This window comes from Abramis brama (genome assembly GCF_963993115.1).
Source record: "Abramis brama genome assembly, chromosome: 14".
NCBI lineage: Eukaryota > Metazoa > Chordata > Actinopteri > Cypriniformes > Leuciscidae > Abramis > Abramis brama.
Genome location: NC_139976.1, coordinates 19,964,923 through 19,977,577, shown reverse-complemented (window position 1 = coordinate 19,977,577; position 12,655 = coordinate 19,964,923). Strand labels below are relative to the sequence as shown.

At 37.2% G+C, this 12,655-nt stretch overlaps 1 protein-coding gene across 1 annotated transcript; it reads left to right on the top strand.

Annotated features, from left to right (window-relative positions):
* Window positions 1–675: 675 nt before the first annotated feature.
* Window positions 676–11,349, top strand: muc13b (mucin 13b, cell surface associated). Its single transcript, XM_084135717.1, has 13 exons — window positions 676–855; window positions 2,328–2,450; window positions 4,021–4,119; window positions 7,691–7,807; window positions 8,068–8,174; window positions 8,345–8,403; window positions 8,664–8,791; window positions 8,917–9,048; window positions 9,141–9,183; window positions 9,583–9,620; window positions 9,731–9,818; window positions 9,915–10,110; window positions 10,208–11,349. Exons 1-13 carry the CDS (start codon window positions 792–794, stop codon window positions 10,346–10,348), a joined length of 1,335 nt encoding a protein of 444 aa, XP_083991843.1. The 5' UTR covers window positions 676–791; the 3' UTR covers window positions 10,349–11,349.
* The last annotated feature ends 1,306 nt before the right edge of the window (window positions 11,350–12,655 follow it).

Here is a 12,655-nt window from a genome sequence, read left to right as displayed (position 1 = left end):
CCCCTCATAGACAGCAATTTATTTGGCACTTTCAAGGCCCAGAAAGGTAGTAATGACATCGTTAAAATAGTCCATGTGACTACTGTGGTTCAACCTTAATTTTATGAAGTGACAAGAATACTTTTTGTGCGCAAAAAAACAAACAAAAATAACAAGTTAAATCAACAATTTCTTCTTGTCTGTAATTAAATGGCTGTCTAGCTCTCGGATTTTATCAAAAAATATCCTAATTTGTGTTCCGAAGATGAATGGTCTTACGGGTTTGGACAGACATGAGGGTGAGTAAATAATGAAAGAATTTTCATTTTGGGTGAACAAACCCTTTAATAAAAGGTGTTAAACAGGGCTTTATTTAAAAAACGTGCAAATGTAATTAAGTATATATTTTAATATTAATATTTAAACATCTTCAGTCAACTAACTTTAGTAGGTGTGTTCTATTTAAAGCTGCGCTGCGCAGACCGATCAGTGTATGAAATCAAAATCAAAGTACCGCGAGAGCAACTCAAAAGCGTAGAGAGCCATCTGCTCTCTAGTCGCTCTCGCGGTACAAGGGTAACTGCTTTACCCTTCCAGGAGGCGTGGCTTTGCCCGTCGACGTCAACGACCGTCATTATTCATCTTAGCGCTGCCCCTTGATCACGGCGTTTAAACTGGGCTTCCCAACACCTTCTAATCACTGAACTGAGGGCAGTGCCAGACAACCTGTCACAGGAAGATCTGCTTAATTCTTTACGGTGTCCTATTTCTTATCATACGTTTTGCACTGACACTGGGACTAAAATCTGAAAATGAATATAAAACTCAAGACACTTCTGATCTTCGGCTTACTGATTGCTCTGTCTACACAAGAAGGTGAGTGTTTTTCTTTCCTATAATAAATTGGAATAGAGAAATTTGGAAGGAATGTCATATTTAGTTTAAACAAAAAAGTAAAAGTTCCTTTAAGCTACTGTAGAATATTTTTTATGGACATCTATATTTTTGGATTGTTAAATCGTGATTACAAATTGGTTTACACATGTTTTAAAAGATGATTGTTGTAAATGTTGTCCTGTTGTTAATGATTTATGAATCGGACGTAAAATTTTACCTTCACTTCTTAGCTTAAGTTTATTACTTAATAATTCACTATTTTATGTGTTAACATGGAAGATTTGTCATTTCAGTGCAAGGATTTTGAGCTTAGATTTAATATTAATCTAAGTGGAATTATTAATAACCGGACAACTTTGAGAAAAATAATTCACAGTTTTGGATTGTTTGAAAGTTTTTGTTTAAAGGTGATCTACACATATAGCAATAGAATTACAGTTTAAACTTTTGTCATTGCAAGTAATTAATAATCCTAAATCAACACTGGGATTTTCTGTTATTTTTCTGCAGATAGGCTGGGCAGTTGGGTAAACCATTTATTAGAGTTTTCGATCAGTGTGTTTTAAACTGTAATTCTTTACTTTTCTAAACTTACTAAACTAAGTTATCAGTGAGGGGTAGGGTGTTGATGTGGTAGCCTATGTAAGGTTTTGTTTTGGGGGGTCTTGTCACACCATATCTAGTCATTTCAGTAGATAATCTTTGAAAAGCCAATAAAAAAAAAAAATGGTCAGGACTTTGAAAGCAATAAAATGTCAGCAGTTACTCAGACCTCATAAGGAATTAAGATAACAAAGTTCACATTGCCATTTACCAGCAAGGAAGTGCCAGCTCAAGGTTAACTACTACAAATTAGTTGAATGTCTTTTGCCCAAATAAAACAATCAAAAAGAATCCAAACTACACATTCACTACAAGCATAATATATCTAATAATGTTTTTCCACCCCTATAAATGTTTACAATAAATAAAACAGCAAATATATCTGAGGTTGCTCAACTAGTCAGATTATCAATTTGACCTCTTCAATAATCATTATATATTTGTTTCTTTTTGGGGGTTTTGTATCCAAGGAAATCTAGTTTCTAGTTTCTACAGCAAAGATGGATTTCACCTAAAATACAAATAATGAAAAAGAATAGTCTTTATGGATAAACAGAAAGGGCTGTGCTGAAGACTCATTAACAGCAGCCTGCTTAGCCCCCCTCACACCAAATGATATGGATGGATAAGCAGAGCATTATGCTAATGTTTTTCACTGTGTTTCCTGGTTTAAATATTTAATGTTCTTCTTCCAGTGTCTTGTTCTACAGTACATATACTTTTTGACTATACACAGGTTTTTTTAAACACGTTTTTTTTTTTTTGACAGTAGTTCTGGTATATTGTTTTGTCTTTGCACATGCATGGTCTTTCTGCTGCCTCCCATAATATTCAATCTTCCACCACAGAGGCTTTGGATAGTAGTGGATCAGTCACATCTGCCACTACAAATGCTCCTCCCAGCACAGCTCTTACCAGCACAAATGCTCCTACCAGCACAACTGCTGCAGTCCCAACCACCACATCAGCAGGTACGCTCATATCCATAATCAGAAACCCTACCAGCAGGCCTGCATAGTAACTTTTAATCCCCATAGTTCCCCTTTTAGGATATAGTTCACACAAAAATTAAAGTAGGCCTACTGTCTTTCTGTACAATTGTGTTGATGGTTAATATTTTTGAATATTTTTGAATATTTCTTAATATTCACCATCGACTTGTTCATGGCAACGGCAACGGCATATATCTCTTTTGCTATACTTACAAACGCAACTGGTGCCATCTTGCGTCTCAGTTACCAATACGGGTTATGTGGAACAAAATTCCGTATTCTGTAAAACAAGTTGTATCGCTCTCAGTACAAGGCTTCTGTATATGCTTTGTTACATCTTGAGCTGTTTGATTCAAGATGCCTTCAGAGGATCCACTAAAGATGAGCATAACCAATGTCCATCGCATATGCAGATTGATATCTAAAAGTTTATTTTTAAGTTTAACTGTAATATTGTTGTAGTGTTTCTTCTTGTTCTAGGCCAGTTGTTTTGTACATTGTAATTGACTATTTGTTTGAGCGGAAGCTGTAAGATAAAATACAGGTAAAGGTATATGATTATTTAAACTCAAATCATTATTTCTTTTCTATGTATTTATTGTTGAGTAGCTGTATATTATGTGGGATATTGTACCTACAGTCATCTGGTCATTATCACGAAACATACTTCATCAGGGTGATATAAGATTGATAACCCTTTTGGAGTTTATTGTGGTCTTTCAGCAACCTCCCCTAACATAAAACCTTTCCCCAAAGGTCCTACGAGTACTGGTACTTTTACCACAGCCACAACATTCAATTCTACAGACAATACTCCTGCCAACACAAAAACTGCTGCCGCCACAACTACTACAACACAAGGTAGCCTACTCCCATCTCCATAGTCCGAAGCCTACCAGCAGGCCCAAACATAACAGCTATTAATCATTAAGAAGAAGGCATCCTTAATCTGATCTTAGCTCTCTGGATCACTCCATTCGGATGGTTCCATCACATCATTCACTTGTCTGATATTTCTTAATATTCGCTGTCATCCATGGCAATGGTGTATAATAGTCTGCTTATTCGTGTAACTGAAATGGCGCTACTTTCATGTGTCGTATAATAAGTGGGACGGTTGCACTTTATTTTATAGTACGTGTACTTACAGTGTACTTACCTAAGAAAGTACTGGTCCATATAAGGTAACTACATGAGTTAAGGTTAGGTTTAGGGGTAGGTCCATGGTTAGTACCTAATTATTACCCAGTTATTGTAATAACTATAATAATTCATATTAGTATTAATATTAGTATGTACATGGGGAATAGGACTGTATAAAGTGCTACCAGTGGGACAATGTGCCTTTACAGTCATTTGGTCATTATCACAAAACAAACGCCTTCAGGGTGATATGAGTGATTATCCTTCGGAGCCCATATCCTCATGGGCAGCACTCCGAAATATAGCGAAACTGTGTGAGCTCAATTCAAAGCTCAAGGTTCTTACCCTGTTGGAGTTTATTGTGGTCTTTCAGCAACCTCCCCTAACATAAAACTTTTCCCTACAGCTCCTGCGGAGACGAGTAATGGTACTTTTACCACAGGCACAACATCCAATTCTACAGATGATACTCCTGCCACCACAACTACTATGTCTACAACACAAGGTACTCACACCTCCATAGTCCAAAATCCCACTAGCAGGCCCAAAGGCTACATAGCAACTTTTATTCATAAGAAGTGATCCCTTTAAGTTTCAAAAAGGACAAAAATCCTAGAAGTGTCATAAAGGGATCCATATGACTTTCTTTCAAAGTTGCACATCCGCTTATTATAAGCAAATTTGGCTTTGTGTTTTCTAGTTGCTCATATATTTGGACAGTCATGGATTGTGTTTCATTGGGCTTATTTCTAGAATACAAAATGTCTGACCGCTTTATCATTATTTAGTGTGTGATTATGTTTCTCTGTCTAGTAATGCCACTGCTAGTGTACTTTTCAACTGAAATGGTGCTGTTATTCGTGCTAAAGATGCATGCATTTAAAGACTGTTACTGAACCCACAAACTGACTGTAACTATTTTTCACATCTAAAGTAATTTGATTCAGCATCGAATGCCATTGCAAGCTGCAACAGTAAGACATTTCTTAAAGTGCCCCTATTATGCTATTTTAAAGTTTCCTAATGTTGTTTTGGAGACTCCTACGACAGGTTTACATGCATCAAAGGTCAAAAAACTGTTTCATTTTCTCATAATATACATTGCACATCACCACATTTTCAATGATTCTCAAACGACTCGTGAGATGAATCAAACTCTCTAAATCCCTCCTTTCCACAAGCTACTCTGCTCTGATTTGCCAGACAGCTCAGTCTGTTGTGATTGGTTTACTGCGTACAGCGCATGTCGAAAAAAAAAGCCCATTGCCATAACAATGTCTGCTGTCCTGAGGCTTCCTACACCGTAAACTAAAGACAGTAACAAACAATGACGCTGATTTTACCATATCAATCCGAGCGCGAGTCCGATGATGAAACACTGGAAGAACTAGTTATTCAACCCGAACCTCCATCACTAGGATGACTCGAGCACATGATGCTGGACTCGAGCAATCCTGATGGACCTGCAGCAACGCCATGGCGTGCACGGCAGAGGCGGCTTCCCCATAGGCCTTGTAAGCCTGGCCGGTTAGGTCTGACGAGTACTTACAGGCCCGGGAAGGGAGACACTGTTCTCCATGCCAAGTGGAGTTAGGGCACAGCTGCATAGCAACGGCCCACTCCACTGGCGGGATACGCGTGTATCCCTTAGCCTCCCTGCCATCAAGGGTCGTGAGGGAGGAGGAGCCGCCGGAACGGTTTCTGGCAGTAAAAGGTGCCGTCTACGTCCCCTACGTCCTCGTACACTTCCAGGAAGAAAGGCACTGGGGTGGGTTGCTGAGAACCAGCGCGCACCACACCGAGATACCAATCATCGAGGGCTCGGGACACGGTGGAGGGTTCCACACGAGCCCGATCCTGTTGGAGGCCCGGGAAAGCATGGCCATCATCTCCGTGTCCATCTCGGGCACCGTTGACACACCCGAAGGAGGCTCTCTCCTCACTGGTCATTTTTTAGGATTCTTTACCTAACCTAAGTCTCTGAGACCATGACAACTTGCACTTCTGGAGACTCCAGGTAGGTTGCAGTTCTGGAAAATGGTGGCGCTGGAGACTTAAGGGTTCCTGATGGTTTCACACTTAATTCTTCACCTTAATTCTTAATTATTTTGCAGTTAACATGTGTCTTTTCTTCTCCACCTGTTTTTGTCTGACCCTGCTGACCCAATGAGTATTTCACTTTCCAATGGTCATGCAATTGCAATTTCTAGTATTGCATCCTTCTCATGGGGATTTAATCATTTTTGACTTTTCAGTCAAGTTAAATCTTTTTCTTTGGCTTATTTTATCTGTAAAAGAAAACGTGCCTAATAATTATGCACACCTGAATATAAGGCGTTTTTCATTTCCAGCCTTCATGAACAATTATGTATTCAATTCAATTCAATTCAAATTTATTTGTATAGCGCTTTTCACAATACATATTGTCTCAAAGCAGCTTTACAGAAAGTGCATTTCAGAAATGTACATAGAAAAATACAGTTAGTTAATCATGTATTAATTTAGGGCATAATATATCGCCAGCATTGAGTCGTCTCTTCACAGGCGTCGAGTCGTCTCTTCACGGGTGTTGGGGCATCTGAAGGTTCCATGAGAGGCTGGATACAAATACTAGCGTCCCGAGATAACGACAGAAAAGCAGATGGGAAATAATTAGCATAGCTGCTGTTCATAATATTAATGCATTCGATATGGTTCAACTGTAGTATAAAAGGTAGTGTTATGCGAACGCTTGGCTAAAGTGATGCGTCTTTAATATAGTTTTAAACTGGGACAGCGAGTCTGAGCCTCGAACAATATCAGGAAGGCCATTCCACAGTTTAGGAGCTAAATGTGAAAACGCCTTCCCTCCTTTAGTGGACTTAGATTTATATATCACTTATAAATGATTAAATACAAAATGAATAGTAGTTATTACGAATAATATGGTTTGGAATTGGTCAAATGTGCCTGGAAAACAAATATGATCAGAAAATCAACGTGCCTAATAATTCTGCACGCACTGTATATTCCATATATTTAATATATATATATATATGCAAAAAACATATTTGTACAGTGATATAGTAACTGCAATGTAAATTACTATAAGGGTGGTTCTGGATTGACAAGCTTAATTATGTGTATGTCACAAAGTCTTCCAATTTACCTTGTCATTTTGGTGGCTGTTTTCAGCTAGCTTCAGCATAGAACCTTAATGTTTCTATGTCATACCAGTGTTTAACACAGAATTATGTGTCTAATTCAAATGGATCAAGGGAATGTAGAGCAGTTTGTCACTGCTCTGCTTTCGCACTGCTGCTGGCGGATTCACAGTTTAATTGGATAGTGCCATTTCGTTACAAATGCAATTGTGAAATATTTGCCTTTTGGAGTTTCCTATTTGCTCCAATAAAAACAGTGCCTAATATGGGGTAAGGGGGAAGGTCTCCCTCGTTTCACAGATTGGTCCACTCGACCGGCTCACCGGGAATGTCCCGTTGTTTCTGATGGCCAGTACATGCCTGCTGTGAACTACTCAATCATTTGTTAACTGGATCAACTGATTCATTTAAGACATTGCTACACAATGAACTTGCCAAGGTGACACTATAGGGCAGATGCCTAGATTTTCAGTGAATAATAACCTAAATTTCTGGTCTGTTCATTTAGCTTTGTAAAACTTGGAATATACCACATAGGTCATATGGACTACTTTTATGATACTGGTGCTTTGAGCCTCTTTTAAAGCTTGAAAACTTCAGTCCTGTTTGTTGTAATTTAATGGAAAAGAGCAATCAGTGTAATAGTTCAGAATTTCTCCTTTTATGTTACGTAAAAAACAAGGGTTCTACGAGCTAGGGTGACATGAGGGTGATGCTGACGATACAACCAAGTCTCCTGGTCTGCAGTCATCACGTCTAACTAAGGCAGTGTACATTGTAGTTTATGTAGTGAGAAGTGTCATTTTAGAATATAACTATATAATTTCCAGATAATAATTTAATATAATCTTTAAACTTCTGCTGGAGAAGATCATTTACTAGTTTCCGCGTTAAAAATGGCATTATGTTTTTTTTTTTTTTTTTTTTTTTTAGGTGCCTGTGCATCAAGTCCTTGTGTTGGAGACAGTATCTGTGAAGAACGGTTTAATGACTCGTTTGCTTGCATCTGCTGGCCTGGACTGGTTTATCTGACAACAGGGTGTAGTCAAGGTATGCTCAGTTTTGAATCATCAAAAAATAAGTGCAGATGTGTGACATAAATATGCATAAAACAGCCACCGAGCAGCCTGTTGTATAGAAATTAAGCTTAATTCTGAATCAAACTGCCATCATCTGCTTTCCAGTGATCTGAGAATATAACAATACAAACACAAAAACTTCAGGCACGACTGAGTATTATACCTTGCTTTTTTACCAATTTATCAATGAATATATTCACTTATGTTATACTCTTTTTTTAACAATTGCAGCTAAGATGTTCCCTGGTAATTTAACTTTGTACAAGACATTTCAACAAGGCATGGATGACAAAGCATCTGAACTGTTTCGAAAGCAAGCAGATCAGATTGAGAAAGCGGTAAGAGACTGAATTTCCTTTTGATTTGAGGAGAGATTCAGTCCTAACCGACACTGTATGGCAGCATCATGTCAGCTTAAAGATTTTCCATTCTTCCTATTGTGTAAAGGATGAGTGGTACAAATAAATGGTTAAAAATAAGTAACAGCTAATTTCAACCCAAAATACAGCTCAGAAACATTCTGAAAAATGAAAAAGGCTACATTGATTCCACTGTTTTGAGTCTAAGGTGAGTACCAGTTGTTATAATTTCTTTTAAACATTTAACTGAGGCTGAGCTTTTGGTTTTCTTTTTATAATTGTTATTTAACTGAGGCTGAGCTTTTAGTTTTTTAATCATTGTTCAAAGTAGAGGGTTTTAATTTGACCCCTAGATAAAATCTAAAACTTTTAACAGCATTTTGCTTCCCCACAGGAATTATTTCATATAAAATAAGTTTTGTTGCATGTGTGTTTTTCATCATAATTTCATTGTACCCATTCTTTCAGTTCTGGCAGTATAATTGCAGTTGTGCAGAATTTTTTTGTCTTGTCATCCAATGCCACATCTGAAAACGTTCAACAACTGATTAAGGAAGAAATGAAAAAAGAAATCGAAGAATTCGCTGGATTCGATCGTATGTTTCTACGGCTTCTTTTAACTGGTTTACCTTCAAGAATATTTAAATGTTTAACCATTTAAAAAAATTAGGAATGAAGCATACATTAGTCAATTTCTATAACTCATTTACTCAAATCACAGGGGAAAGTCTGTGTAAGCTTGCCATTTGTGACGACTCCACCACAATCTGTAGTGAAGAAGGGCTTGGTACTGCAACATGTACTTGCAAAGAAGAGTACATCAGCTCAGAATTCACACCCTATTCCTGCATATGTAAGTATTTTTGTTTCACTGTTATTTGCACAACTTTGAAACATTCAGACTGGTTCTGATAATTTTACTATTGTGCTCCCATCTTTTTACAGCTTGTCCGAATGGGGAAAAAGCAGTGAAAAACAAATGTGAAAAGTATGCACTTGCATCATTTCATTAGAGATTTTCATGATTCTATATGTAAATTTCATTATTATTTCATAAATAATTCTATTAAAGTTTTTCCAATGTCGACTAAGGACCTCTATAATATAACATACTCATTAGGCTCACCCATGAAAATGTTCAAGCCCATTGAATTTAAGTGATGGATCTGTAACTGGTTTTATTCAAATCAAATATTATTAATTATGATTGAATCAACCTGAATACATGAGATTACACTAATAACAGAAATAAACAGGAATAGCTCCGTAAAGAAACAGCTGCTTGTATTTAAATTTTACAGTGCCAAAACATAAATGTAATGTAATATATGTCATTATGGGTGTTGTGGTTGCACAGTATCACTTAAAGCTGTTTTGCTTATTTTAGGTGCTCATTTGGCTTTTCTGGATTTAATTGCAATGATCGTAAGTAATCATAATCGCCATCATCAGAATCAAGCTGCATCTTCTCTGGTATGCTCAGTTATTTTGAGGAACATTTATGCATCTCTGTGCAATGAAAATTCTCGTTACAGCATATCTTTTGGTTGTGGTCGTGGTGTCCACTGTATTGGGTGCATTGCTGATCATCTTTATTGTGGCCCTGATAGTTGTAAGCTGCAGGTGAGTGTCAAGGACACATTTTCTGTGTCTGTTTACACAAACGTTCTATAGATGCAACACATTCATTTTTGTCTGTGCATCCATTTACGATTGTAGGGATCAAAAGGAAAGCTCTTCACCCAAGGTAGACTTTAGCTCAAACTATGGCAATACGGAATTACACAAACCTACAGCAGTTCCCAGGATCCCTCGGGCCAACCCTGATGCCAGCTGGAAGTCTAACAATCTGGAGATGACCAATAGTGGGAGCAATCAGGCACTGGTGGCCAGAGATCGCCCAGAGAGCAAAGAGGTAAGAACGTTTCTAACAGTTTGATCTAAGTGATAAAATCTCCTTTATTATTAATAATAATCTGCAAGTGTTTATAATCATTATTTGTGTTTTATAGCACTACTCTGATTACGAGGAGGACGTGAGCTATAGGGGTCAAGTTCCCTCAGCGTACTTCGGTCACGGTGGGAGAGGAGTGGAAAATGGTGTCCAAAACCCATACTTCCGGCAAGATGATGACAGAACGCGCAGATATTAACATCTCTTGATCAGGACAAATCTCTGCAATTGGAGGATTTGGACTGAATTGTTTTTTTTTGTTTTTTTTCTGTGTTGACTAAAATTCAAAGGTTAATGAAATGAAATACAAATACTACAAACAGTTTTTGCATTTTTATATACCCCTTTCTTTAACCACAGGAACATAATTCAGACATCATTTGTATTTAAATTCCATGCTATTAGCAGCTAATGAAATTCAGCCCATGGGCTTCACTTGATCTAAGCTTTTGCTTTAAAAGTTTTTTTCTGTGTTGCAGGGACCTTAGCTTTTACAGCAGCTCCTATTCTACATTTCATTTTCTTAATTACCATCTCACAAAAATTGTTGTTGTTGGTTCCAACAAAACATTCTTTCAAAATATATCCATGCTTTTAAATCAGATATTTTCATGTTTGTCTTTGACATTTTGTGGTTTTATTTGGTTTTAGTGTTGTTAATGCTTGGGCTGGAACTCAGGTATACAAAATTAATCTAAACAAATCAAGATATTCAAGCAGTAATACACCCAATTTATTCAGAAAGATAAATTATGATTGTTAAAACTGTTCTAACTGTAACTATGAGATTTGATGTATTATGCCATGAATATGCCAATGTAATTTATTACTTATTATTTAAAATATATATATTTGTTGGTGGCCTAATGGTAAGAGAGTCTGGTAACCCGAAGATTGCAGGTTTGATTCTCAGGTTTTGATTCGCAGGAAATGACTGAGGTGCCCTTGAGCAAGGCACCTAACCCCCAATCACACCCTGGGCGCCACAGCAAAATGGATGCCCACTGCTCCGGGTGTTTTTGTCCACGGTTTGCAGTGTGTGTGTGTTCACTACTCACTGCTCCTAATATGTGTGCACTAACTTGGATGGGTTAAATGCAGAGGACAAGTTTCGAGTATGGGTTACTATACTTGGCCTTCACATGTCACTTTCACTTTTTTTTTTTTTAAATATTTAATAAAAGGTATAATTTTTTTATATTTATAACATTAATAAAGCATTTCATTTAAAAAATCTGGTCAAGGTATCTGTGTCTTCTTTTTCCATCCATTTTTTTCTCTATTAGTGTATGACATTAAAGTCCTATAATGCCCTTTTTTATATATATATATATATATTTTAATTTTTTGCATGAATAAACATGCCAGAATGAGAACATGAAAACACGGATGAAATCAACTACCCACCAAACCAATCCCTCCCTCCCCTCCCACCAATTTTGCAATTTAAATTTAAACTGCAATTTTTTGCTGTGTTTTGCACGCTGCAGTGTTTCAAATTTCAATCTGGGTTGCTTGCCATTCCAGATGAATTTATGAATTTTGGAATTAAGTTTGTGGCAAAAAAAATTTAGGTGCAGGTAATGGAATCATGGAACTGAGAAAATTGATTTGTGGCAAAACATTAATTTTAACACTCGCAATTCTGGCATGCAATGATAGTGGCAACGAGGTCCATTTTTGGAGATCTTGTTCAACCCTAGTTAGAATTTGTAGATAGCTGGCATCAGGTATACCATGGAGGGCATGAATGAACAACAATGCCTAAATAACTTATTGAAGTTTGTATGGAAATATTGCATGGTAGTCTAACCTTCTTAGCCATACTATTAAGTGGAAGCAAAGAGGATTTATCCCAATTAATTTTGTACCCAGAGAGCATACTGAAATTTTCAAATACCTTCAGTATCTGGGGAAATACATTGAACATACATTTTCTTGTCTTATCAGTTGGGCTAGGGGCTAGAGCTACATTGCAAATAGCATTGGGGATAAAGGGTACCCTTGTCTTGTGCCTCGTTGTAAATTAAAGGGTAGAGAATGTACTCCATTAGTCATAACAGAGGCAGTGGGGTTTCTATATAAGACTTTTATCATGTTTATGAAGCCTTTGCCAAGACCACAGACATCCAAAACAGACCAGAGGTAGTCCCACTCCAGCCTGTCAGTATAATGCCCTTTTCACAAGATGTAAAATAAGTCTCTGTTGTCCCCAGAGTGTGTATGTGAAGTTTTAGCTCAAAATACCCCACAGATATTTTTATAGCATGTTAAAATTGTCACTTTTTGAGGGTGAACACAGAAGGCGGAGCTTCAAGTGTTAGCAGCTCTGATTACCTCACACAGACACTGAAAATTTCAAAAACTTTTAGCCTTTTATGTTCAAACCAGAGTCTGACAGTGATGGAGAGACTCAAGAAGAAGTGACAAAATGTAGAGTGCAACAAGACATTTCTGAATGCTTATTTGAATTTATGTAGCTGATATGGAGTCAACTATCTTCTAG

Excerpts from the sequence above, each read along its gene's own strand:
- muc13b (XM_084135717.1), top strand. The coding sequence starts at position 792 with ATGAATATAAAACTCAAGACACTTCTGATCTTCGGCTTACTGATTGCT. Across the intron at positions 2,451-4,020 it reads CCCAACCACCACATCAGCAG|CTCCTGCGGAGACGAGTAAT; the intron begins GTACGCTCATAT and ends TTTTCCCTACAG. Across the intron at positions 9,621-9,730 it reads TGGATTTAATTGCAATGATC|CATATCTTTTGGTTGTGGTC; the intron begins GTAAGTAATCAT and ends TTCTCGTTACAG.